General features: G+C 49.4%; 1 protein-coding gene across 1 annotated transcript in view; it reads left to right on the forward strand.

Annotated features, from left to right (window-relative positions):
- Positions 1 to 27,617, forward strand: part of CACNA1E (calcium voltage-gated channel subunit alpha1 E) — a 315,028-nt gene that overhangs the window by 106,150 nt on the left and 181,261 nt on the right. Inside the window, 3 exon segments of the mRNA XM_030572681.1 lie at positions 18,993 to 19,096; positions 21,822 to 21,974; positions 24,190 to 24,371. Coding sequence (XP_030428541.1) covers positions 18,993 to 19,096; positions 21,822 to 21,974; positions 24,190 to 24,371 — 439 coding nt within the window.

Genomic DNA, 27,617 nt, shown 5'->3' on the forward strand with positions numbered 1-27,617 from the left:
TTTAGGAGTCCACAGGATCATTTGTTTAAATAACATTGCACAAACATCAGCTCATCTAGCCAGATCCTTCATTATTAACAATGCGTTGTGCAGACAAAACATCTTGGGGTTTAATGGCTTTAGGAGCCTAGTAGTATGGCGAGGAGGGGAGGCCTGGGGGATTTCATACCAATCAGTATCAGATGAGCCCTCTGTTGGGTGTGATTCTGGGGGTGGTAGTGCCCCCCTTGCTGGCATGCATACATGCCAGCATGTGGAGAGAGATGAGGGGGCTATCTCCTGGGCCCCGTCATGCTTGTGGGAGGGGATAGTAGTAAAGGGACAGGCCTGAGAACAATGGAAGAGATTCAACCCAAGAGACCAGGGTCTGCCCCTGTGAACTGTGACCCCTCCCAGCATTCCCAGGGTCAGATCACCTGCCTGTCATCACAAGACCCAGCAACGGGGGCAGAGCACTAGGAATCATTCACTCTTGCTCCCCATCCCCAGCACCTGCTGAGTACCAGACCCTTATGTCCTCCATGAGCTTGTGGGGGCTGGTTGCACAAGAGTCTGCATGGTGTTCTGAGACTTGATTTCCTTCTTTGCCATGCCCAAAGAAGGTTGTTCTCTTTTCTTGTGCCCTGCCTGGGTGGGATCACTGCTAGGGCTGAGAGGGTAGCTCAGTCTCTGTGCCCAGTCAGTCTTCTGCATCTCTGCTGAGGTCTTCTCTACACTGGGGTTTGCCCTGGCTTCAGCCGTCACTGACCAACAATCAGTATAACAGCACTGGTGAACCCCTAGGGTATGTCTACACTGGAAGCACTACAGCGGTACAACTGTAGGTTATTCTTCCATTGCTGTGTAAATCTATTTCTCCAAAAGGTGGTAGCTAGACTTCTTCTGTCGAGCTGTGTCTACACTGGCGCATAGGTCGGCTTAACTGCATTTCTCAGGGGAGTGAATTTTTCACATCTGGGAATGACGTAGCTAGGCGGGCCTAACTTTGTAGTGTAGATGGGCAAAGCTGCTATTTGCACTGTTGGAGACCTTGAGAAACTGCATCTGTGCAAATCATGGTTTATCCTGACACACTAGAGGTCATCAGGGACTGAAATCAGGGCACCTGCTCCGAGCATAAACACAGTCTGAGAGTGTCAACCAGAGAAGTGCCAGTCGTGGTGTCTCTGTGATTTGGTCACTGGTGCACAGAGCCAACTAACTCGTACATATGTTAATGAATAGTCATCAGGTGGCAGGAACCATCCTGGACGTGATTTGCACCATCCCTCCAGAGGTCTGTTTGCTATAAATGATTTCCTAAACCTTCTTTAGGTGAAATTGGCACTCTCAAAAGTACAGGGTCCTGTTATCCGTGACTGAGCCAAAATGACTGCTGATGAGCCCTGGTTAGACCTATGATATACTTGAACTTCTCTGTCTTTAGTTTCCAGGATAGGAAGAACATGTGAAAAGTCCTGTTAGGAGGTGTAAAATTCACAGCCACTTTCACAGCTCACACAGGCTTGTTAATACATGACTCTTTTAATTCTCTCGGAAAAGGTGAGATCAGCTGACACATTTGCAACATCACCAGATTCATGAACAGGAACCGAAAACTTTCAGCAGGAGTATACTTAATTTTTACAGATGATCTAGAGCTGTGTGGATCAGAACTTCCCCGCAACTCAGGTGTGCTCAGAGCCAGGGTTTTGGTCCTCTTCCATACCCCTGGAACTCAAAGCCGGATCCAAACTCCCCCAAAATTCCGAGTTTGGGGTTGAGACGTTTCTATTGAGTTGTTCAAGAAAAAAATTAAGACAAGAATATGAATGTCTCTCTCCACAAACAAACAAACTCTTTACTGGAGCCCATGGGAGCCCTGCCTCTGGGATACCTCAGGTGCTGACCACCAGTTCAGTCTTTACAGTAGTAACCATATTGAGTTCTATGGTTTTGCATGTGAGAGAAGTGCCCTGTGAAGGAGGAGGGGAGATGGTAACTGAAACCCATTTGCTCCTGTTTGAATGGTTTATGTTGGGGTTGGAATTCCTTGCACGTTGGGGGACCCTCGCCAGCATAATGTCCAGTACAGCTGTTCCTAGCCAGCAAAACTGCCAGCAGTCTCAAAGCTGCTCTAAAATGTACAGGGAGCTGAATCGCCCCAGACTGGCTGCAGGACGTAGCATCACCGTTGTACTACCTCTCCCCCAGCTTGCCAAGCAGAGTTCTAGTACATCTCAGCATCTAGCCTCAGGTGCTGTCACACCATGGTGCTGCATCCCCACATTGCATGAGTGTAAGTGTATTGGATACATTGTAGCTGTGGGCAGTAGGCCTGGCCCACAGGGCATGGGATGGATGCTCCCCCAGCCCTGATTGCAGTGCTTCGCTCAGCAGTTTGTGCAGTTTCAAGCCAGCTCTCAAGCAATACGCCTCTGAAGAAACTGGGCACTTTGCTGTTGACTGGGATTAAAGTATCCAGATACAGAATAGCTAAGAGACTCTAAGAGGGTGCAGAGCCATTGCGGAGCTCAGGAGCAGGCTGGCAATTCTGTGAGCCAAACCTATCTGCAGGTGTGGTTAAGGAGATGCTAAGTGAATCTTGCTGACTCAGTGCTGCAAGTGTGGCTTGTTTATAGGTTTAATGACAGAGGGAGTGGCCTTCTATCTACAGAGTTCTTGGATCTGAGGCAGAAAGGACCTAGGGCATGGGCTGACCAGTCCTGAGGTAGGAACCCAAAGAGCAATAGCCATGCCTGAAGACCAGGCTTCGGCTGAACATCAACCTGGACTCTGTGTAATGGGCTAGATTTCAGCTGGCATAAATTGGTGTAGTTCCACTGAAGCTATTGTAATTCATTAATGTATACCAGCTGAAGATGTGGGCCCATTGTGTAGACTGTGTTTTAGAGCAGCTTGGGAAAGGTGCCTGCTACCAAGATGATCTCTGGACAACATAAAACAACATCTAGAGAGTCACTAGGCCATGGGGTACAACTTTATTGGCATTTCAGAGCTGAGGAGTAGTTCAAGAGGAGTTTGATGATGAGACTGTTGGTGTAGGAATTGCATCCTTGGGGGAAAAGTAGTAGGAACATAGACTAATGTCAGTAATTTCCAGATGTTTACCTTTCCCTTCTGTTCAATTGTGTGAGTGGATGAACAGCTTGTTCACAAACAGTCATTTGAATTCAGAGTGGTTGTTTGTGTTGTCTATGCCCGTACCCTCACTTAGTCTTTCTTTGTGGAGATTTGCAGAAGTAAGATTTTATTTGTACAGATGTCTGGGGAATGTGAATTCACTCATCATTATTTTCTCTTCCCCTGTTCACATGTTACAGTCAATACAAGCAGGGACTGGGAGCAGTGCCATGTGGCTTAAGTGAACAATCAGGAATAACATATAATGGAGAGTCCAAGTGAACAGTTTGAAAACATTCCCTAGGCTGAAATTGGTTTGTCTGAAGTACTGGGCAAACATGTAATAATAATGGATCCATTTGCACAAACTGGGATTGATTCACCAGCAGAAAAAAAGGGCTAAATTAATCTGGTAATTTATTTGCAGTGAATAATTTGACCCGCTCTATTAATTGTGAAGGAGCCTCCCTAGCAGAATAAGTGGCTGAATAACACCTGAGGGGCCTTTCCATTTCATTATAAATGTAATTTGCTCATTGGTCAGTTGACAATCCTGGAAATAACCATTTGAAAAGAAAATGATAGTGAATCTTAGTGTGCAAATCTAATCAAGGAATATCTTTGTAGGTATCTCTTATCGTACATCTGACAACAGGGACTGCCACCTGCCTGGTTTAAAATCACGTGCCTGTACAGAAGCCTTTTGCAGGTAGATTTCCATCTATCTTGCTAATCCCTCTGCCTAATCCCAGGATAAGGATGAAAGGAATGTTGCCCTTATTCTTAGCTTTGCAATCAGGAGAAGGGAAGGAGAGGGGGAGACGGGTGTGTAAATAACTCATTTAAGGCTATGTCTACACTGCGCACCTTACAGGACATGGCTGTGTTGCTGCAGCCGAGCCATTGTAAGGTGCACTGTGTGGCTGATCTTTATCGTCTGGAGAGAGCTTTCCCAGCGACAAAATAAAACCACCTCCCTCAAGGGGCGGTAGCTTCATCACCACGGGCGCAGCTCCTGCCAACGAAGCACTGTCCACACCGGTGCTTTTGTCACTAAAACGTTGTTCAGGGGGGCATAGTGAGTAAAACTGGTGTCATAAATATAAAGGGAAGGGTAACAACCTCTATGTGTGTGGTAATATAAAATCCCTCTTGGCCAGAAGTACAGAATCACTTACCTGTAAAGGGTTACTCAGTTCAATTAACCTAGTTGACACCTGACCAGAAGGACCAACGGGAAAGAAGATACTTTCAAATCTGGGGCAGTGGGGAAGGTTTTGTTTATGCTCTCTTTGTGTGTGCCCTCTCAGCCAGAACAAGGGACCAGGGCAGGAAAAAACATCTCCTAAAAAGATCCTGAAATAATACATCTCAAATTACAGAAATTGTAAGTAATAGCAAGGAAATGCGTTAGAATATCTTTTGTTTTAGCTTGTGAATTTTCCCTATGCTAAGAGGTAATTTTATTCATGTTTTGTAACTGGGAAGCAGAGTCAGAGGGGAATCCTTTTGGTTTTACATCTTTTTATTTACCCTGTAAAGTTATCTTCCATTCTGATTTTGCAGGTGTGACTCTTTTACCTTTTTTTTTATTTTTTTAAATAAAATTCTTCTTTTAAGACCTAGATTGATTTTCAGTATCGTAAAAAAACAGGGATTTGGTCTGTGCTCACTTTGTTAACTTACTGGTTGGTATATTATTCTCAAGCCCCCCCCCCCCAGGAAAGAGGGTGAAGAGGCTTGGGGGCATATTTTGGGGGGAGGATAGGACTCCAAGTGGCCCCTCCCTGAATGTTTGTTTAAATCACTTGGTGGTGGCAGCAATGCCGTCCAAGGACAAGGAAAGGAATTTGTGCCCTGGGGAAGTTTTTAATCTCAGATGGTGGAATATAAATTTAGGAGGTCTTTCATGCAGGTCCCCACATCTGTACCCCAGAGTTCAGAGTGGGGAGGGAACCCTGACAACTGGATACTTGAGACCTGACACTCTGCTGTTCTGCCCCTTGTTTAGTCATTTCTGCCAGTGTAAAATGAAAGCAAATAGGGTGTGAAATGCTCCCAAACTAGAAGTTTGCCCTCACTTGAACAGATGTTAATGATTATCCAAGTGCAGGGGCATGAAGTATCAGGAGCAAGGATGTTTTTGTGTGTGTGCAGTTGCATACTTAGATCCTGCTTCTGACCTCACAGACTTCTGTGTCAATATACTGAAGTACAGTAGAGGCAGTTTGCACCAGAATAGAACTTGTGTGAGTGAGAGGAGAATCAAGCCTCCAGTCAATTTTCTTGTTTCAACAGGACCCAGATTTGTTGATCTTCAGAGCACTTGTGAGATACTGATTTATTTTTTCTGTCTTTCCCCAAGCCGGTGATTTCAGTGGGGTATTGAGGGGAAGAGCTTTATTTGTGGTGGGTCAAGAGCTTTGTTGCAACGAAACTTTTTATATACATTTTTGTTCTTAAGGAAAAGGAGCCTGACTTTTTTCTCTTTCACCCTGGGATAGATCAGGAGGAACAGCACTGAAATCATTGGGGCCAGGTTCTCAGCTGGGGCAAATCAGTGTCGCTCCATTGACTTCCATAGAGCATTGCCAATTTGCAGTAGGTGAGATTGACCTGAGGGAATTACACTGGTGGAGGGTGATCAGAGTCAGGGCCAAAGAATGTACAAGCACACCGTTACAGAGTGGAGCTTTCTAATTAAACTGCAGTGCTGTAAATAAATAATCACCCAGTTGTGCACACAAAATATCAGATTTGCCAAGGTGTGTTATTGCTCCCTAATCAGTTGCACTTTGCTCATTAGCCCATACATCCCCTCCTGCCTCTGCCCTCATTTGAATCATGCAAATAGATTCTCTCTGCTCTTTTCTCACCTGAAATTTCTTTTTCCTTTCCTTCAGGAGTTAAAAACTAACCCTTTGCCTGTATGACCTATAAAACACCTTTGCTCTCTTTTGTCAATATGTGTGATGAAAAGTATGAGATCACTGGGATTCTTATAGACCAATCTGGCAGCTTTTTCAGATAACTTGGATTGTGAGAGAGAATTTTAGTTTGGGTCTTTGTCTAAAGATAAGGAATAATTATTAGTGCTTCAGCCTTGGATTAACTGTGTTTATTATAGCTATTACATAGAATTTAAATTGTTCTGAGGACATCGGAATTGCCAGACCGGATCAGGCCAATGGTCCATCTACTCTAGTATCTCTCTCTAACAATGCCCAGCACCAGATGCTTCAGAAGAAGGAGCAAGGAACCCTGTAATGAAAAGTTATGCAACAAGATGTCCATGGGAGACTAGGAAAGGAAAGTTTTTGGTGATTGGTTGTTTTATATCCCGAAATACATGGGTTGATAGTCTGTATACCTCTTAGTTCTAGCTTGTTTTCTATATTGCCTTAAACAAGTTTCCATGTTTTTTTATACTCAGGTTTGTTCCTTATTTCATTTTGGTGTATTTGGTACAACTGCTTGAGCTCTTTAAATTGTCTTTGTAACATTGCAGCCGCTTAGCACAGAGAAAAGAAAATAATAAAAAATAACCCAAAGAGAATTTTTCCCAAATTATTTCAGATTCAGATCTTGCCCTGAGTAATTTGATTTGTAGGAAATGGAGAACAAAATGTCATCCAGATGAAATTCTGTTCAGTAAATCAGAATTGCATACACATGCAAATATGGGTCACTATGTAATAAGGTTCCAATTAGAAGTAGTTTTAAAAAGCTTAATACATGATTAATACAGTTCTAAAACTTAGGCATTTATAAAAAAAAATTTACCCAACATCTATTAAGTATTTAGGTGCCTAAAGATGCCGATAGATGCCCAGTGAGATTGTCAAATAGGAAGATACCTTTGGCTCTGAGGTACTTATGAAAATTGTACCTGTTGTAACATACTTGACTAGTGCGTCTGTTAGATGGTGACACACAGCTCAGTAGACGACATTATAGGAGTTCCTAAACTATGGTCCTAAAAAAACCGAGTGGTGTATTATATTCTAGTCTTGATTAGTCATTTACTGAGACATCTCTGAATCATTTCTTAACCCTTTACAAAGGGAATCTTAATATCAAATGCAACCTAAATAGTCTCCGCCCAATGAGTGGAGATGAGCCAGAGGTACAAAGGTTCAAGTATGTTTGGATCTGGGGGGTTGGTTCACTCAGCTTTTGACTAATTCAAAAGTGCCTGTTCTGAGGGAGGCTACTCATTTTAGTCCCAAAACTCCTGCATTCTGCACACATTTGGCATCTACTCGCTTTTATTTTTGAATAATATTTGTGCCAGAAATGAAGAACCATGAAGTGGAGGATCTAGAAATCATTATTTATACCCAGAGAAGAATCCTGCAGCATTTCAAGTACTCTGAATGATTTTTATTTCTGACCCTCATTTGAGTCTTTGCCACATGTTGCATCCCACCTCGGACGTGGCAGATTGAGAGGTGCCTTGGACCCACTTCGGACTCAGTGCCTCCTTCGTGCTTGGAACAGCTCCCTGGTTAATGCTTGCCACACCCCATCCCTCACTCCTTTAAGAAATGTCTAAATACCACCTCCTCTGATGGTAACAACCACATGGATCTCTGTGTCAGTCCTGGTCCGTGTGCCTTTTCTGATTTTAGACAGGGTGGGGGTCAGTTCTTCAGCATCTCAACCAAAGTCTCTCTCTGCCTCTGTTTCCTCAACTGGAAAATAGGGGTAAGAACCTTTCTCTGCTTTGCTTGCAGGCTTAATTCATTCATTTATGTAAAGTGCTGTGAGATCCTCAGATGGAAGGGGCTACAGACATGCAAAGGAATATTCCTATTTGAGTGCACTACTACTAATTAGAGATGGTCTTCAGAAATGGGTCAGAAACTTCTCCAGAGTTTGGGGGTGTTAGGATGGGGATCCATGGGTTTGGGTGAGCCCCATCTCTGGTAATATTGGAGACAAGTATACACTTGCATACTGGAATGGATGCTCAAGAGCCTGTTCAGCAATTTATCTGAGAGATCCAATCATTTCTTTACTCATAAGTGGCACCTGTTGTGAATATCAAAAGTCTGTGCAAGGGCAGTTGCATACTCCATTGGGTGTTGACTCTCTGCTTTTGTGTGTGTAATGCAAGCTTATCTTTCTGACAGTCAGATCCTAGAAGGAACAATACCCAGGGCGATCCTTTCGATTGCAAGCAGATTTCAGAACTGTCTGCTACTCAGGACATCAGGTGTCTTGCTTAAATAATCTGTTCACGCCTGCTCTGAAATGATCCATGGGCCTCACATTCCTAAGTGGGAACAGTGAGTATTTCACATTGCCATAAGAGAATCCCCCTCTTAGTCACTAATTGAGAGCGGTGTGTATCACCCTGATACAGAGTTTCCTCAGAGAAGGCTCATCTAAAGGTCCTCAATGCTTCAAATAAATTGGGGTTAATTTACGGCTTTGTGTCAAAAGTATTCTTTATAGGTTCTTATACTGCACTCATCCCTGTACTATCTGAGTGCCTTCCAATAGTGTTTCTGTTAGAGAAGGCCGGGGAAAGAAATGCACTTTGTGCTGGGAGCCCAAGGTGGGGAGGTTTGTGATGGTCCTTTGTTCCTGGGTGAGTTCAAGTCACAGTCTCAGACTGGCCCCTGAGGAAGTTCTGGTTCTTCTTCAAGTGCTTGCTCATATCAATTCCAATTAGGTGTGTGCATGCTGCGTGCACGTTCGTCGGAAGATTTTTAACCTAACAACACTCGGTGGGTCGGCTGGGTTGCCCCCTGGAGTGGCGCCGCTATGGCACCGGATATGTACCCCTGCCAACCCAATGGCCCTTCAGTTCCTTCTTACCACCCGTGTCATTCGTTGGAACAGCGGAGTGCTGCTTAGCTGATCTCCACCTCCCTACCTACTTGTAGTTTTCTTGTTGTTATTGTGTATATAGTTCAAATTTCTATACTTGCAGTTAGTTTATTATTTTCATTAACATAGTTAGTGTATATAGTTAAGAGGAGTTCGGGGATTAGCCCCTTCCCCTCACCCGGTGCTGAGGCCCATGCCCAGTTCACTGGGTTTCAAACCGTGCTCGGCCTGTCACAAGCCGATGCCTACAGGAGATCCTCACGACTCCTGCCCTAAGTGCCTCGGGGAATCCCACCTCGCAGATAAGTGCCACATTTGCAAGGCCTTCAAGCCAAGGACCAAAAAGGAGCGGGACTTTCCTCTCAAACAGCTCCTGATGGAGGCAGCTCTTACTCTTCCACCCTCAGCACTGAGCACTGGACAGTCCGCACCGGGGAGAAGTGCATCTTCGGCACCGGAGCGCACCAGTACCGCTAAGGCCCCTTGGCACCAACCATTGCCGGCCCACGTCTGCTCAGCACCGCTCCCTCTCCCCACGGGTCAAAAAACATCAGACTTCCGTGTCCACACCGCAGTCGGAGCACCCGTCTAAGTCGGACCGCCCGGCACCTACAACTTCAGGACCGTCGATTCCGGTCTCGCAAGAGCCGTCGAGTCCGTTGCCTGACAGCTCCCTGGCATGCGCCGTGGTTGAGCTAACTATTCCCTCCACGCCGGAGACATTCTCTACGGCAAGGGAACTGATTGCACTGATGGAGTCTACACTGCCTCAACCCCCGGCACCGCTCGGTGCAGGTTATACAGTCCATAGGCACGCCTGCCCTACTGAGATCATCCTCCGTCAGCACCGCTGAGAGGCACCGATCACAATCGTGGTCCCGCCGGAGTTCTCAGTCCCATCGCCGATCCCGGTCCCGATGCCGCTCGCAGTCCTGGTACCATTCTCCATCTCGGTACCGGTTGCACTTGCGGCACCGTTCAGGACCATGTTCGCCGGCCCGGTACTCTCGGTACTGATCAAGCTCATGGCACCACTCATGGCACCGCACCTCTCGCAGCCGCTCCTGGCGTCGAGCTTCGAGGTCCCGGTCGACTTCCCAGCACTGTTCCAGTCGCAGGTCCCGGTCTCGTTCCTGGTACCGGTATGGCGCCCGGTACCGCTCTCTATACAGACAGACTACCCAGGGATGGAGACCATTCTCAGGGGTTTTCAGCTCCTCCTTGGCTGTCTCGCCATGTGTCTGTGTCATCCCATGCGGACAGTGCTTCCTAGGCACAGGACCGTGACTTAGATGTACCCAGCTGTGTCTTCCAAGAGACCCAGGCTCAAGACCAAGGACCTCATCAGTGGTCCTTCTGGACGCCTTGGGCATATTAGCAAGCCCAAGGTGGACTTCCAGTGCCATCAGGCTCTGTACTGTCGGAGCACCAGGTGCCAGAGGCTACTGTTAGTCGCCCCCCTCCTGCGGGTATGGAGGACGCTCCCATTCAGGCACCAGACCCTTAGGTCCCACCGGAGCCGGACGTCGCCCAAGTCCATGAGACAACGGAGGACCCAATTGTCCCTGGCCTTTCCTCTTCCTCTTCTCCAGATGACGTGGTGGTGGGGACATCCTCCTCGGGCCCTCCTCCAATTGACCTAAGGTCACATCAAGACCTCCTGAGATGGGTGGCCCTGAATATGAACCTCAAGGTGGAGGAGGTTCCGAAGCTAGAGGACCCAGTGGTAGATATTTTGTCAGCTGACACTCCCACAAGGGTGGCCTTACCATTTATTCGGACGATCCAAGCGAAGGCTGATACCATCTGGCAGTTTCCAGCATTTATTCCGCCCACGGCTAGGGGAGTTGAGAGGAAGTACATAGTGCCCTCTAAGGGGTACGAGTACCTGTATGTACACCCTCCTCCCTGCTCCCTCGTCGTCCAGTAGGTTAACGAAAGGGAGCACCATGGCCAGCAAGCCCCTGTCCCAAAAGCAAAGGAGGCTAGGCGCATCGATTTATTGGGACGTAAAATCTACTCTGCGGGGGGCCTCCAACTCAGGGTGGCAAACCAACAAGCCCTGCTTAGCCGCTATAACTATAACACCTGGGTGGCTGTTGAGAAATTCACAGAGCTAGTCCCCCAACACTCGCGTCAAGAGTTTGCGGCCCTTTTGGAGGAAGGAAAGAAGGTGGCGAGAACTTCTCTCTGGGCCTCGTTAGATGCAACCGACTCCGCAGCCAGAACTCTGGCTTCAGGAATTACCATGAGGCGAATATCATGGCTTCAGGTGTCAGGGCTTCCACCTGAATTGCAGCATACGATACAGGACTTGCCCTTCGAAGGTCAGGGCCTATTTTCAGAAAAGACTGACCCTAGGCTGCAGAGTCTGAAGGACAATAGGGTGATCATGCGCTCGCTTGGGATGCACACACCACAGTCTCAGCATAGACCCTTCCAGCTCCAGCCTCAGCGCCCTTAGCCCCCGCCTAGACAGCGGCAGGACTTTGGCAGGAGGCGTGGCCAAGGCAATCGTAGACGGCAGTCCGGATCCCAAGGGGGTCAGAATCACGGCCCCGCCAAACCACCCGTGGAACCTAAACCAAACTTTTGAAGGCACATGAGTGTCGTCAAGGACCTATTCATGCAACTAGGCCTGATGATCAACCTAGAGAAATCTACTCTGGTTTCCACACAAAGAATAGAGTTCATTGGGGCCATTCTGGACTCCAGTCTCGCCAGGGCCTGCTTACCACAGCCGCGGTTTCACGCAATGATATCGATTTATACAAGGCCTACAAAATTTCCCAAGCACTTCGGCTCGAACTTGTCTCGGCCTCCTGGGTCACATGGCTGCCTGCGCTTTCGTGACCAAGCACGCCAGGCTACGCCTACGTCCCCTTCAAACTTGGCTCTCCTCAGTATACCACCTGGGTAGACACAATATAGACAGGATCCTCATGGTTCCCACGAGACTCCTAGGCTCCCTCGACTGGTGATTGACGCCCTCCCTGGTGTGTGCAGGGATGCCGTTCCATCCGCCCCAGCCTTCTATGGCCCTGATGACGGATGTGTCATCTCTCGGCTGGGGTGCTCACCTCTGACATCTTCGTACTCAAGGCCTTTGGTCATCTCAGGAGCTGGTCTTGCACATCAATGTCCGAGAGTTGAGAGCAATCCGCCTTGCGTGCCAGGCGTTTCAACAGCATCTGCAAGGCCGTTGTGTCTCAGTGTTCACAGACAACACAATGGCCATGTATTACATAAACAAACAGGGAGGGACACGGTCCTCCCCCCTTTGTCAGGAAGCCATTCAACTCTGGGACTCTTGCATAGCCCACTCGATAGACATGGTAGCGTCCTTTCTCCCAGGGGTTCGGAACACTCTGGTGGATCGACTCAGCAGATCCTTCTGCTCTCACGAGTGGTCGATCTGTCCAGACATCATTCATTCTGTTTTCCGGAAGTGGGGATTTCCCCGTATAGACCTCTTTGCTTCATGCGAGAACAGGAAATGCCAGATGTTCTGCTCCTTCCAAGATCTCTCCCCAGGCTCGATCTCGGATGCTTTCCTGATACCGTGGATGAGCCAACTGCTTTACGCCTTTCCACCGTTCCCACTGGTTCACAGGGTCCTGCTAAAGCTCCACAGGGACGGAGCTCACTTGATCATGATCGCCCCAGCGTGGCCCAGGCAGCACTGGTACACCATGTTGCTCGACCTGTCGATAGCCAGCCCAAATACCCTGCCTCTTCACCCAGACCTCATAACTCAGGACAACGGCAGACTTCACCACCCAGACCTGCAGTCCCTTCACCTCACGGCATGGCTGTATGGTTGAGCCAGTCAGAGTTACACTGTTCTGCCTCAGTACAACAAATACTCCTGGATAGCAGGAAACCTTCCACTCGGTCTATGTATCTGGCCAAGTGGAAGCGTTTCTCCTGCTGGTGCGAAATGCAAAATGTTACTCCCACCGAGGTCTAGATCCACACCATCCTGGACTACCTCTGGTCTTTCAAACAGCAGGGCCTAGCGGTATCATCATTGAGGGTGCACTTGGTGGCCATTTCTACCTTCCACCCAGGGGAGAGTGGCCGCTCCATGTTTTCATACCCTATGGTTTCCAGGTTCCTCAAGGGCTTGGAGCGCCTATACCCCCAAGTATGCCGCCCTGCCCCTACCTGGGACCTCAACCTGGTCTTAACCACTTATGTCTCCCCCATTCGAGCCGTTAGCACCTTGCTCACTGCTGTACCTGTCCTAGAAGACAGATTTCCTCGTAGCCATTACATCGGCCAGACGAGTCTCTGAGCTTCGGGTGCTCACGGTGGACCCACCGTATACTGTGTTTCACAAGGACAAGGTGCAGTTGCAACCACACCCAGCGTTCCTCCCTAAAGTGGTATCGGCCTTCAATATCAATCAGGACATCTTCCTTCCGGTCTTCTTCCCGAAGCCGCATTCATCACGATGGGAGCAACAATTGCACTCCCTAGATGTCCGTAGGGCTCTTGCATTTTATATCGAGCGGACAAAGCCCTTTCGTAAATTGCCCCAACTCTTCATCGCAGTGGCAGACTAAATGAAGGGCCTACCTGTCTCCTCCCAGAGGATCTCCTCTTGGGTGACGGCGTGCATCCGCACTTGTTATGACTTGGCTCATGTTCCCTCGAGCCATCTCACCGCACATTCTGCCAGGGCTCAGGCTTCATCTGCTGCCTTCCTGGCTCATGTACCAATCCAGGAAATATGTCGCGCAGTCATAGTATATGTCAACAGTCAAGAGATGATGCAGCCTTTGGCTCAGCAGTTTTGCATTCTACAACATCTCACTCCGACCCCACCGCATAGGTAAAGCTTGGGAATCACCTAATTGGAATCGATATGAGCAAGCACTTGAAGAAGAAAAGACGGTTACTCACCTTTGTAACTGTTGTTCTTCAAGATGTGTTGCTCATATCCATTCCTAACCTACCCTCCTTCCCCTCTGTCAGAGTAGCCAGCAAGAAGGAACTGATGGGCTGTTGGGTCGGCAGGGGTATATATCTGGCGCAATAATGGCACCACTCTAGGGGGCGACCCAGCCGACCCACCAAGTGTTGCTAGGGTAAAAATATTCTGACGAATGTGCACGTGGCGCGTGCACACCTAATTGGAATGAATATGAGCAACACATCTTGAAGAACAAGAGTTACAAAGGTGAGTAACCATCTTTTCCTGCACAGATTAGCTTTACCCTTGTGGCAGAGTTCCATTGTGCCCCATGATATAGATGGTCTTTTAGGTACCGTGGGACAAAGCCCCTGAGAACCCTGCAGATAAGACCCAAGGCTGTGAACTTGGTTTCATGTTCTATGGGAAGTTGGCATAGGGAGCAGAGGGCAGGTTTGATGTGCTCACGATGGCCTGTGTTGCTGACGAGATGCACTGCAGTGTTCAGTAGCACTGGAATTTCCTGAGCACTGAGGGCTCCCTGCCCAGGTATATCACACTGCTGTTGTCCAGCCGAGAGGTGGGTGTCGCCGAGGCCGCGTCTTTGTCTACTGGGATGCAGGTTCAGATAGTTTAGGTGTAAAACTGTATCAAACTTGGTGGTTTCAAATTGGGTTTTACTTGGACATTTGAGGCTCATTCGGACCCCAAAAGCTGGAGGCATGTGAAGCTGAAGGAAAGGTTCTTCGCCACCCCTGCAACCTAAAGCAGGGAGTTGGCACAGCTCTAAAATGCATGTTAAGTTGGCCAGAGTGTAACACTAGAATTCCTTCTGCAGGAGAAGTGGAGAGCCAGCTGTGACTGCCTAGGCTCTAGTTACCAGTCAAAGGAAGGGGAGAAATCTCAGCTTCTCTGCCTGCCCCCTCCTAGATACAGTACTACAGTGCAACCCCAACTTACAATGTCTATTGATTTTGACTTTACAGCCAGTTTAGCAAAGCAGCCATCCTGGGCGTCTAGGCATCCTTGACTTAATTAAGGCCCCCATTCAGTGAGGTATTTACACCTGTGTCTAATTGTAATCAATGGGATGACTCAGTTAAATAAGGTGTCTTGCTGAACTGGGGGCTAAAAGCACAGAGGCAAAACAGGCAAAAGCCAGCAGCTCCCGTCCCCTTCAAACTGGAAAATAGCCAAGCAGAGATTAAATGAACCCCAAACTGTATCCAACCTCAGCTCTTGTCATGCCCTTCCTTTCTCAAATACCTGTGTGTGGGGGGTGGGAAGGAGGCTACCAGCATGCCAACGGAGAGGAGCTGTTGTGGCTTAGGGGAGGTGAATGCATGGGGTGAGGACTTCTCCAGGAAACACCCTCTTAGAAAATCCTTTCTTTCTGTAGGAGTATTGGATCAGAGGAGAGGTGCAGGTCCCAAACCTCTTAGTTCTCTGGGCTTTAAAGTACGGACTCACAGTGCAAACCCACCTCCTCCTCTAGAGGAAGAGGGGAGCCCATAACCACCCAATGTGCAACAGCTGGCCTTGTCTCTGCTGAGTCCAAGCCTCTGCATAATGCAGTATGTCACCACTATGACTGTGGGAGGTTGGAAAGCGAGGCCCATTAAACGTACACATGCCATCCTCACCAGAAGCTGCCTGGCCATTTGCCACTTCCCTGGCTTTGTTCCAGCTCCCTTCTCTGAGCAGTCTAGACTGGATGTTTTCCAGTCTCTCTCATTTGTTTGCTATCAAGGTTTTCTGGAAACCATAACATTAGAATGGTTCAGGTTTTTTAAAATGACCTTTGTACACCTTTGCTGTGGAGCCTCTAGGGCAGAGCGGGAGGTGCTAGGGAGACATTGTGGGAGATCCCAGTGGCAGAAGAGACTCCATGGGTGGGGCACAGTGGGGAAGCCTGGGCTGATGAGGCCTGTTGATGGCGGCTGAAGGGGGAGCATCGGGCAGAGTGTGGTAGGGTGCTTTGGGAGTGGACTAAAGGCTGTCAATCAGGCATGGTGGGGATGGCTGGGGTTACACGGTGAGGAGGGAAGGAGCTAGTGGAGAAGTTTGGGAATGGCTGCGGGACGTGTTTGAGGGGGAAGAAGTTTCCTTGGGCAGGAGATACAGGAAGGAAGAAGTCTAACATGAGGAGACAAAGTTTCTTGGCGACTCATTCCTCTGTAGCCTGAAGCCAACCCCTTTGCTCTCTCCTTCACTCTCAGTTCCCACCTGCTTCCCACTCTGTTTTCCCTTTGTCCTTTCTTGCTACTCATTTTTCTGTTCCTGTCTTTCTCCCCATTTTGCTCTGTGGCAAGGTCTGCTACCTGATCCCTCCCCACCGCTCCTTGGGCTTTTTCCCTTGCTCTGCAACTCTGATATCAAGCCCTGCCTTTCGCCACCTCATGTCCTCTCCTCCCATTTCTCTCCTACCACACCCTCCCTGAGGCTTTTCATGGCTGCCTGGTTTCTCATTCAAATTCCCTCCCTGGGCATGTTTGGAGGGGAGGAGGACTAGTCATGGCAGCAGAAGTGCACCAACCCCCAGGTAGGGAAGAGGAAGTTCTCTCTAGCCTGGGGTCACATGCAGTATGTCTAGCCCCTGATGGAACAGCTGAAGCTGGTATCTGGTTGTGGGGGCTAAGGGGATGCATTGTTCAGCCACGCATATGGTAGGAGCCTGTGGATCTTACCATGATTCTGGATGGGATATTGTGGGTTTAGGTGGCCAGGCCTGAGACTGTTGGGCCAGAACACCACCGCTGTAGCCACCTCCCAGATTAAGCAGGCGCCTGGCTCAGATTTTTCTCCTGGTACTTGTCATTTCACTCCTTTTGAATCCAGTATGATAAACAGAAAGGGAGAAAAATCAGATGCATTGAGCTATTTTGATGATGATAGATCATTTCTCCTGTCTGTGTATCCTAGGAAACAGAACTCTGGTTTCTGAAGGGGGTAGGTTTGTACCTACTGTACATTGGGGGCGGTGGGAGAGAGGAGAAGAGAGAGAGAGAAGATTGCTAATTGCGCAGCACACAAGAGACCTAGCACAGAGCTGCTCTTGTCTGTAATTAGATGAATTAGTGGAACAATGACCCAGTTTTCCTTGATGTTTGGATTGCTGCAAACAGCTCTGAGGTCGCTCCCTCCTCCTGCCCCACTCTCCATCTGTCTTCCCTGCTTGCCTCCCTCTAAAACATCCTGGGCAGCCTTGTGAGCTCTGTGTCTGTCATGACCCCAGCTCTGCTCCTACCTGCCCTCAGCCAGCAGGAGCCAGGGCTGAGCAATCCTGGCTTTCCAGCACTGCTATTGTACTTGACACTTGAGTGGGGTTGCTCAAGAGGGAATCCCCACCACCTCCTCTTGCCTACCTGTGAAAGTCTAATCCCAGCCTGTCCCTTCGTCTTGCCTTGTGACGTGCAGCACCCACGATCCAGCCTGGCACTGCCAGTCACACCCGTGCAGAGTGTGCCATCTAGGGTCAATGCAGCTGAGGCCGGGTGGGTATATAGCTTCCCTGCAGAAGGTACCCATCCCAGCTGTTGCTTCCCCTGCCCACCCTGATTGCTGATTTACATTTTAATTCTTAAGTCTCCTCTCCATCCTTATCCTGCTGTTCTGTGGCACTGCCAGGCTCAGGGAGCCTGGTACCTTGAGCCTGCGGAGCATTAATCCTGAGATGTGTCACTAACCACCTAGGCAAAGACTCTGATCTTCTAAGTGCTGTCTCTGCTCCAGACTGATAGTGCCCTGGAGAGGGATTAAATTGATCCCAAGGAGACAAAGTACAGCTCTGAAGAGCACCGTCCCGGCAGTCTAAAAACCCAGAGCATAATTACATAGCATTGCTAATGGTTAGAGCAGCTGGGCATGAATCGTGGGGCCTGGCTCTTCATGGCCATGCACTGTAATCACTTTCTCCTGTGCAAAACAGGTGTCAACAGGAGTGGCGCCAGAGTATCTGGCGCCCTAGGCAGAATTCAGGGGACGGCATTTTTGTGCGCTCCCCATGGGGCACGTGGGAGCTTCCGGTTCCACTCCCATCGCGCAGCCGAAGAAGGACCATCCGCCGAAATGCCGCAGGCGGCAGTGGCAGTCATTGAGCTGCTCAATTGCCTGCCGCTGTTTTCTGTGGCACGTCGGCAGAAGGTCCTTCTTCGGCGGTGCTACAGGAGCGGAACTGGAAGCTCCCATGCGCCCCGTGGGGAGTGCACAAAATGCCGTCTCCCGAATCCTGGTGCCCTAGGCGACTGCCTCCGGTCACCTAATGGAAGCGCCGGCCCTGGGTGTCAAACATTACCTGTCTGTTTTGGGGGTGTTTGTGCACACTTTCCACAGATGTAAATGGTCCCATGAGCTGAAAAGCAGCAGTGAATCAGGCACATGTTGTGCTCTAGTGTATTGCTAGTTGGACCCACTGAACTCAGAGACTGCGTGTGACTCCTGGCACTGATCGAGGGCCTGATCCGTGTTCCAGCAGCCACCTGGGGCTCGTCTGCTAGTGAAAAAATAGACTTAATTGGTGCCCTATGCAGTCCCTTTGTGATGTAGTGCTGGCAGCTGCTGGGCCACCCCTCCTGGTTCTTGGTGTAGGGGATGTGGCCAGGGCACTGCTATGTCTGGACAATCTCTTGACTGTCTTAATGAATTTGGGGTCTAACTTAAGTCAGCCTTGAGGCTGCTCTGAGTTGTGCCTTGGGACCCAACTGATGCTCAGCGGCTCCAGGATCAGGGAAAAATGAAGTTGGTGTAACATCCCCACCCTGTTCCTGAGCCGCACCTGATGCTGACCGGCCAACGCTGAGGACCTGAGCCAAAGGCTGAGTGTGACTCCTCGTCCTGATGCGATGTGGGGTGGGTTGCACTGCGCTCCGGCTGGGAATGCAGATCCTAGCACCAGTGTGTTTTGTTTTAATTATTGTCTTTATCACTCTGTTAACACTGCTAAGTTTAGACCCTAGCAATCGCTGCTGATTCACCAGAGGGTAAGGAGCACCAATTCAGGCTGTCAGATGCCTCGCCTGTGGTGGCCTAGTTACGATGCCTCCCTCTCGCGGGCATATTCACACTGCCAGGTCTCTGTGGCTAATAACTCTGCCTTCTCGTTGTCTGGCTGCAGCATCCTCGCCACGGCTGGAACTCACTTCAACACCCATGTGGACCTGCGGACCCTGAGAGCGGTGCGTGTGCTCAGGCCTCTGAAGCTCGTCTCAGGCATTCCCAGTAAGTTCGATCTCCTGCTCTTTGGCAGAGCACATGAGTTGTGTATGTCCCTCAGGCTTGGGAAGCACTCATGCCACCACTGGTGACAGAGGGTGAAATCCTGGCCTTATGGAAGTCAACGGCAAAAGTCCCATGGACTTCAGAGGGACCATGATTTCGCCAGCAATGTTTTCCAGCAGGGAGGAGTGCACCCACACCTAGATTTCTACAGGAGAGGTACCATTGTTGATGTACATCTAGATCAGGGCCACACAGAGGTGTTTGGAGGGCCAGGGGTAAATTCTGAAACTAATCCCCCGCCCTTTCCAAAAAATTACCACTGAGGGGATGCTGGGGGTGGTGGTGGGGGGAATGTAGTGGTGGTGTTAGAGTGAGCAAGCCCTGCTCTGACCCCACAGCAGTGGCGTGGTTCCCATGTTGCGGGGATGGGCCTGGCTCCTCATACTAGGCGTTGCAACCTGGCACGCAAGGGTCACAGCACTGCACAGGTTTGGCCCTGCTGCCCCACTGTCATGACGGCAGGGCTGCTGGGCCAAATAAAGGTCACCAGCCCAGACCTGAGTGGCTCAGTGACTCCTCACACCAGGTCACAATGCCACGTGGTTTGGTGGCCCTCTCAAACTGGGGGAGGGCTGGGGAAATTGCCCCTTTTACCTCCCCCGGTCTCTTCTGCCCCAGGGGGCCCTAATCTAGAACAAGGCTGAATGCTCTCTGGTGGAGCACAACTGCAAATCCGAGGATTCACAGAGGCTAGAGACTCTAATTCCACTCCCATCCCAGAAGGCAGTGGGTGGATTCCTCCAGGGCTGCTGTGTATCCATTAGGTATTTCCTCTCTCCCTCCCTTTACACAGTGTGATAAGTAAAGGAATCAGTCTATTGGTGCCCCTGATCCTCCCCTCTCCTGGGCCCTGAATGTACAGCTTGCTGGGTTAATAAACAGGGGTGGGATGGGGGCGGGGAGGGGGACTGTGAGTAAGTGCCTGAGGCTCCCCCTTCTGAAGAGAGAGCTCTAGGAAGCAAGGAATTTGGTCACAAGCAGCATGTCCTCAATGGGACTGGATGTGACTTGGTTTATGGTCACAGGGATTTGTCATGGGATATGACGCCTTCCACCTCTTGCTCACCGGGTGGCCTCTCTCCCCTGCATTACTGTATAAGTCAATTTCCATCTGAGAGCTGGTCAGTGGTGTGTGTAAGATGGTCCTGGCCCAGATCCTAGTGCACAGAGGGCCATGTCACAGGATCCACCCTCCCATGAGTGGTTCTCGTCGACATCCTCAAGAGAGAGGCCGGGAGCTTTGTCGTCACAGAGACTGAATCTCTCATCTCTTCCTCAAAGGTGGTGGCACAGTTGCAGGGCAATAATGGGAGAGATTTTCTGTGCTGCTGTTCTTTGTACCCCTCATCTTTCCCGTCTCAGTCTGGCACTTTTAACCAGGACAAAATCCACTCTTTAAAATATGAATTTGATAGCAAACCAGCACTTGCGGTCCCTGCTCAAGAGAGCCCTGAGATGGGAGAACAGATCAGGAGCAAAGTGCTATGACAGAGCTGGGTGTGGAGAACACACACCATTGCATTTGACCCACAGCATGCCTGGCTCCTGGCACTGCCGTCTGCACTCCTCTTGCCATGTCAAAGTCAGGTGGGGAAAATTCTTAAAAACCTCCCTTTCTGCCAGGTACTTGGCAAAACTCTTCGCGCTCCCAATGGCTTTCCCCCATTGTTATCCAAAGTGAATGCACGGGTGGGCAGTTTAGAGGGAAGCAGTCAAAAGCCACACGCAACATGGGAGCCACGCAGGATGTGCACTTACCCGTTGTACATGCACAAATGTGTGCAGTTGGATGCACAAACTAGATATCTGCACATGGACACCGGCGGCCATACGTGGAGGTTCTTGATTTTCTTTCACAAACAGTTGCATGCAGGTGTGCTTTTGCAGTGGCTACTGAGTGATTTTTCATCTGTTGCGGCGGGACTTTGAAATGTGGTCCTACCTGTTTACCTTGGAGTTGCCACTTGGGAGGCAAATCCGAACGAGTAGCAGATGGTTTTTATATGGTAGCACGTAGAGGCTCCACCTTTAATCAGGGCTCCAGTGTGGTGGGTGCTGCACAATATAAAGTAAGAGACTATCCTTGCCCTGAAGAGCTTTCAATCTAAATAAACAATACAAACATGGGGTGGAGGGTAAACTGAGGCAAAGACAGGTGAACTGACTTGCCTGTGGTCATGCACTGCCAGGAATAGAACCCATCCTGAATCCACTGTCCTGTCCACTAGCTCATGGTGCTTCTCTAAGGGCAAAGTTCTCCTCCCTGATCCTCAGTGCATGTCTCTATCGCCCATTCTACCCTTGCTCCTGGAGCAGAAGTCTGTAGATCTCAGTGGAAATTCCATAGGGCAGAATATGCCCAGAGAGAGCTGCAGTAGAAAGAAGAAAGTTGCCAAAAACCCATAAGTCGATGCTGGGCAGTTATGGGAATGGCATATGGGAGGAGACTATATTCAAATTCCCAAGCCTGTTTGGCAAAGCTTTCTTCACTCTGTGCTTTGCCTAGCCCCATTTGTCGGGCTACTGATCCTTTGCCATCTCTGTAGCTCACCATCCTCTTACCAAGATCCTCTCCTATAGGGAAACGGAGAGATATCGTCTCTGCTGCTCGCTGGGCAAGGTGGTGGGAGGGTCAGTGAGCTGTGTCCTCTCTCCTCTTCCCCAGGCTTACAGATCGTGTTGAAGTCCATCATGAAGGCCATGGTGCCCCTTCTCCAGATAGGCCTCCTGCTCTTTTTCGCAATTCTGATGTTCGCCATCATCGGCCTGGAGTTCTACAGTGGGAAACTGCACCGAGCTTGCTACACAAATAATTCAGGTAGGCAGGCTGCCATCTCACTCTGTCTGTTGTGCATGGCAAGCCATTGTGAGAAACTCCCTTCTCAGCTCCAGATGAATTGGTTGACTGTGCATGAGCCATGCTCGGGGCAGCTCCAGGCCCCAGCATGCCAAGCACATGCTTGGGGTGGCAAGCCACGGGGGGCACTCTGCCGGTCGCCGGGAGGGCGGCAGGCAGGCAGCCTTCGAAGGCATGTCTGCGGAGGGTCCGCTGGTCCCGCGGCTCCGGTGGAGCCTGCGGGAGGCCCACCGAAGCCGCGGGACCAGCGGATGCTCCGCAGGCACGCCTGCGGGAGGTCCACCGAAGCCACAGGACCAGCGACTGGCAGAGCGCCCCCCGCGGCATGCCGCCGTGCTTGGGGCGGCGAAATGTCTAGAGCCACCCCGGCCATGCTGAACCCCAGCTTGTCTGGTTCAGACTGCAGTGAGGCATTAGCCATGCTGCGGGATGCAGGTGGCATGATGACATTGACACTTAAGACTGTAACACACAACTGTCACCACACAATGACAATGGCTGAGAAAAGACTGAGCTGCTGGTCCCTGGTGCATGGTGGGGAGAAATTCCATTTCCACACAATACCCGCTGGAATTGGAGTCAGGTGGTCTCAGGGGTCACTCCCTCTTGTCACTGGTATGTTCCTGTTGGAGCTCTGGGCTCAGTGATTTCCTCTCTTCTTTTACTGAATGCCACACTCTGTCGTCCTCTCTGTGAGTCTGCTATCAGCCAGGGAGGGTGGCAATGAGGTAGAGCTGGTTGCAAACATTCACAGTTAGAAGAATGTCAGCAAAAACAGATTTGTCGTGACTATATTTCCCATTTTCTGGCCAGCTCTCTAGTGAGGATGGAGAGATGGTTGGTTTTATAATAGATTCCAGCCAAGGATAACCTTACTGTGAGATAATGGGCAGCTTCACCAGCCAGAGATGGTAAATACAAACAATTATAAGTCACTTCTAGTCTCTTTCCTCAGGGCTTAACAAAGTAAAATCCAGCTAAGAACAAAACAACTCAGTCCCATCTTAACAGCCCTACCAGACTCAGTCCTCCTCTTCCCCCATACTGCCCTCAGGGTATCCCTTAGATAGTTCCCAAAAGCTGATTCTCTGGTCACATGACCTCTGGACTCTCAGTCTTTCCTAGAGAACTATGTTTCCCAGAATGCCAGCTCTTAAAGGGCCCAAGGACCATAACGGGCCCACATGTGCTCTGAGGCCCAGTGACTGATGTTGTTATAAGTGGTTTCTATCAATCAAAAGCATCCCTAATATCTGTCTTGTTTTCACATCCAATACCAGCTGATGTCATTTAAAGAGAGAGGGTTCCCATTCCTGAGACTTAGCATGGGCGACTGTAAGTGTTCCAAAAATCATTAATAAGGACTCAGAAATCATGAGTGGCATACAAATCATGGGATTTAAAAAAATAATAATAATACAATGTGGATTCTACTTGCTTTGGGTTTTTCACCCTCTTGGGTGCACTTGAGTCACATTTTAAAGATTTTCTTCATTTTTATAAGGGCTAGAAACTTGCTTTACAAACCCCCCCTGAGATGCTCAAGTAATCACAGGATTCCAGGAGCTGGGGCTTTAAGGAAACACCAAGCATCATGAGTCTTTGTCATGAAGATTGACAATACTTCAATACAGAGAAGAAAAGCCACCTCTTTAGATTATTATTAGTTATGCCCAACTATGTACCAGCTGGTTTCTAGACAGGCAAGAAGGGAGAAGTCCCTCCCCCAAGGAGTTCACAGTCCAAGGTTTGGGGGGGAAAGGGACAAAACATGCTGACATATGTCAGCACGACCAGCCGTCCTTGCTCAGGAGATGCCAAATCAAGAAGGCCCAACATTGTTTCAGGTCAGGAGTGAGGTGCATTAAAAGAGGCATGTGGGCTGTGGGGCTGCATTAGCAAGGAGTGCTTCAGGTCAAACCCAAGATGCATTGGCAAAGCGCTGAGGGTCAGAAAGTCGGGGAGTAAATCAGGGGGGAGACTGGAAAATCATGGTACTGAACATTCCAGTGACCTAATGTCCCCCCAAATGTGAAAGTTTTAATAACACAGCTGGATGCTCATCCCACCTCGCCTTCCACTGAGTATCCGGGCTGGGCTCTGTCTGCTTCTCTGTGTCTCCTCTGCCCCTTCCTGATCTCTATGCCCTCTGGGCATTGTTTTCTTGTGATTGCAGGTGAACTGGAAGAACTGGATCCCCCACATCCGTGTGGGGTGCAGGGATGCCCCTTGGGTTACGAGTGCAAGGAGTGGATTGGTCCCAACGACGGGATCACTCAGTTTGACAACATCCTCTTTGCTGTGCTGACTGTCTTCCAGTGCATTACCATGGAAGGGTGGACCACAGTGCTGTACAATGTGAGTGAGGCTGCAGTGGTGCACTGGGCTCTTGGGAGCTCCACAGGTTGGAGAAGCAGAAGTGGGGTGTGTTTTTCCTGAACAAAGCTCCCAAGCTGTGGAGTTCTTTGTGCTCCAAGGTCTCCTGTTTGGGCTGATGATGGAAATAGGGCTGCTCATTAGTGGTGGGATGTACAATTATGGGTGAGTGCAGGCTAGACTCAATTCTGGTTCCACTGCACAGCTGGGTACCTTTGAGGAGAAAAAACTAATTAATTGGAGAGGCACGTGTGACTTTGCACCCATCTGGTTGGATTTGTGACTTGTTGCAAAGAGCTGGTTAGATGGCAAAGACCTGTCCCCTGTGCTGGCTCTAACGAGCCTTCAGTTGAGGGAGGGGCTTTTGGAAAAGTGGTGGGATCAGATTCAGCCCTACACACCATTTCCTCCCCCACCCCTTTCTGCAACCAGCACACCATGAGCATGTTTCATGGCACAATTTATCCCCAGTCCCAGTCCTAGTGGAACAAACAGACCTGCAGCCACTGCGTATGTGAAACTTGATTGAAGATTGCAGCTGCAGTGCCATGACTGCAGATGTGCTTCGCTGCGCTCAGCAAGGGCTGGAATTCAATAACACTTGCAGCCTCCTGTGAGTGGAGCGATAAATGTTTTAGCCATGCTACTTCGCTTGAGAGCAGGAGAGGAGGTTGTGCAATGATGACACGGGGATTTTGTGCCATACACATTTGTGGAGCAGGTTCCTTGATGTGCTGATGAAGCTGCCAGAGTTTTGAGGTTGTTTCTTTGTAAGGGAGCTGTTGCTGTCAAGTGTTAGATACTGACAGCGTCTCAGGTGGTGTTGCGACTAGTGTCTTGTGGGACTGGAGTTTTATATATGGGTTTTAACATATGGGCTAGAAATAACTGGGCTGGATTCATCCCTGGTGTAATTTCTGCTGACACCAGCAGTGTTACACTAGGGATGTTTATGTCCCATTTTGTCTAGCCCATACAGAAGTTTGTAGAAAGGCATGTATCACGGAGAGATCTGGGAATAGCAAACCCCAGTGACTGGAGAGCAGTACGTCATGCAAACTCTGCTGCCTGGATGCAGAGGTGCCCTTAGTTTGAATGTGTATTTTGTTAGCAGAGTTGCTAACCTAACCCTGTGGCGGTCAGAGACACAATACGTCCTATCCAAACTTTAGAAGGGTCCTAGTCCATGTATATAAGATACAGGGCTTTTCTGGGAGGGAATAAGCAGCAGAGTGTGTGTGGGGATTGCAGAGGACTGGATAAAAGAAACATGGCAAGAAAACAAAGAGATATAGTAAGTTAAATCCACAAAGGGGCTTTGTTCTTCTTCCTTCTAAGACGCTCTTCAAAGCCTGGAATTCTCTTCCCTGGAAGGGAGTGGCAGAATCCACCTTTCTAGGATTTAAGACGGAAAATTTTCTTGGATACCAGTGGTGTCTCAGGGTATAAATGGGATTACAGGATTAACTGTAGTGATGGCTGCCCACGCAGAACCGACTAGGAGGTGGAATGAGATTTTCTCCCACAGAAAGCCTTGAGGGGTTTTTTCTGTTCCTTTGAAGCATTTAAATAGGAGCTGCCTGTTAGAATTATTTAGCCATCTCCCACACAATGTCCTGTAATAGCATGGGAAGATCAGGGTGAATGCTGGATCTTAGTGAGCGGCTCTCTTGTGTGTGTGTGGTTCTCACTGTGATGCACGCACATCCAAGAGAGTGAGCTAATGTACAGATAAGATATACATATTCCTCCTACGCACAGCTTGAGCTTGATAGGGAATGTGCCTCTCTGCCTTTTAGCCTATTGTTCATTTAGGAATATTGGGACTGCAGCCCATCTCTATTCCCCTGCCTATCTCACTAGCCTTTGTGCTCTGCAATCTTGTTTTCTGCTCAAAGCCTTGCTCTTATTCTCAGTGCATGTACATTCACAGCTCCTCTTGCTGCCTTTGGCAGGCTGCTTCTCACATTAGCAGCTTACCCTCTGTGTAAGTCAGGCACTTAGTTTAAATGCCTCTCATGCCCACTCTATCCTTCTCTTCTCCGGGCGCACTCCCTTCCTGAACTGGTTTTATTTCTCTAGAAGCCCTCAGCAGGGCCGGCTTTAGGCCAATTCCACCAATTCCCCTGAATCGGGCCCTGTGCCTAAGAGGGCCCCGCGCCCAGTGAGAATCCCTTCCCTGGCTAGAGCTGCCTTTTTAATTTTTACTCACCTGGTGGCGCTCTGGGTCTTCCATGGCACTTCGGCAGTGGGTCCTTCGCTTGCTCTGGAGCTTGGTCTACACTACGCGTTTAAACCGATTTTAGCAGCATTAAACCGATTTAATGAGGTACCCGTTCACACTACGAGGCCCTTTATATCGATATAAAGGGCTCTTTAAATCGGTTTCTGTACTCCTCCCTGACGAGAGGAGTAGCGCTAAAATCGGTATTACTGTATCGGATTAGGGTTAGTGTGGCCGCAAATCGACGGTATTGGCCTCCGGGCGGTATCCCACAGTGCACCACTGTGACCGCTCTGGACAGCAATCTCAACTTGGATGCAGTGGCCAGGTAAACAGGAAAAGCCCCGCAAAATTTTGATTTTCATTTCCTGTTTGCCCAGCGTGGAGCTCTGATCAGCACGGGTGGCAATGCAGTCCCAACTCCAAAAAGAGCTCCAGCATAGACCGTAAGGGAGATACTGGATCTGATCACAGTATGGAGAAACAAATCTGTTCTATCAAAGCTCCGTTACAGAAGACGAAATGCCAGAGCGTTTGAAAAAAAAATCTACAGGCTACACAGTGCTGCGTGACAAGCGTAACGGGAAGCCAGAGACTCAAATGGATGCTCATGGAGGGAGGGAGGGGGTACTGAGGACTCCAGCTATCCCACAGTCCCCAGCAGTCTCCGAAAAGTATTTGCATTGTTGGCTGAGCTCCCAATGCCTATAGGGTCAAACACATTTTCAGGCGTGGTTCAGGGAATAGCTTGTCAATTTACTCCCCTCTCCCACGTGAAAGAAAAGGGAAAGAAATCATTTCTTGACTTCTTCCAATGTCACCCTATGTCTACTGAATGCTGCTGGTAGACGCGATGCTGCAGCAGTGAAGAGCAGTATCTGCTCCTCTCCCCTGCCCAGTGACAGATGGTGCAGTAGGACTGGTAGCTGTCCTTGTTATCAACCCATGAGTGCTCCTGGCTGGCTTCAGGTGAGACTGGTCAGGGGCGCCTGGGTGAAAATAGG

Source organism: Gopherus evgoodei, chromosome 8, assembly GCF_007399415.2.
Source record: "Gopherus evgoodei ecotype Sinaloan lineage chromosome 8, rGopEvg1_v1.p, whole genome shotgun sequence".
In the NCBI taxonomy this organism is placed as follows: Eukaryota; Metazoa; Chordata; order Testudines; family Testudinidae; genus Gopherus; species Gopherus evgoodei.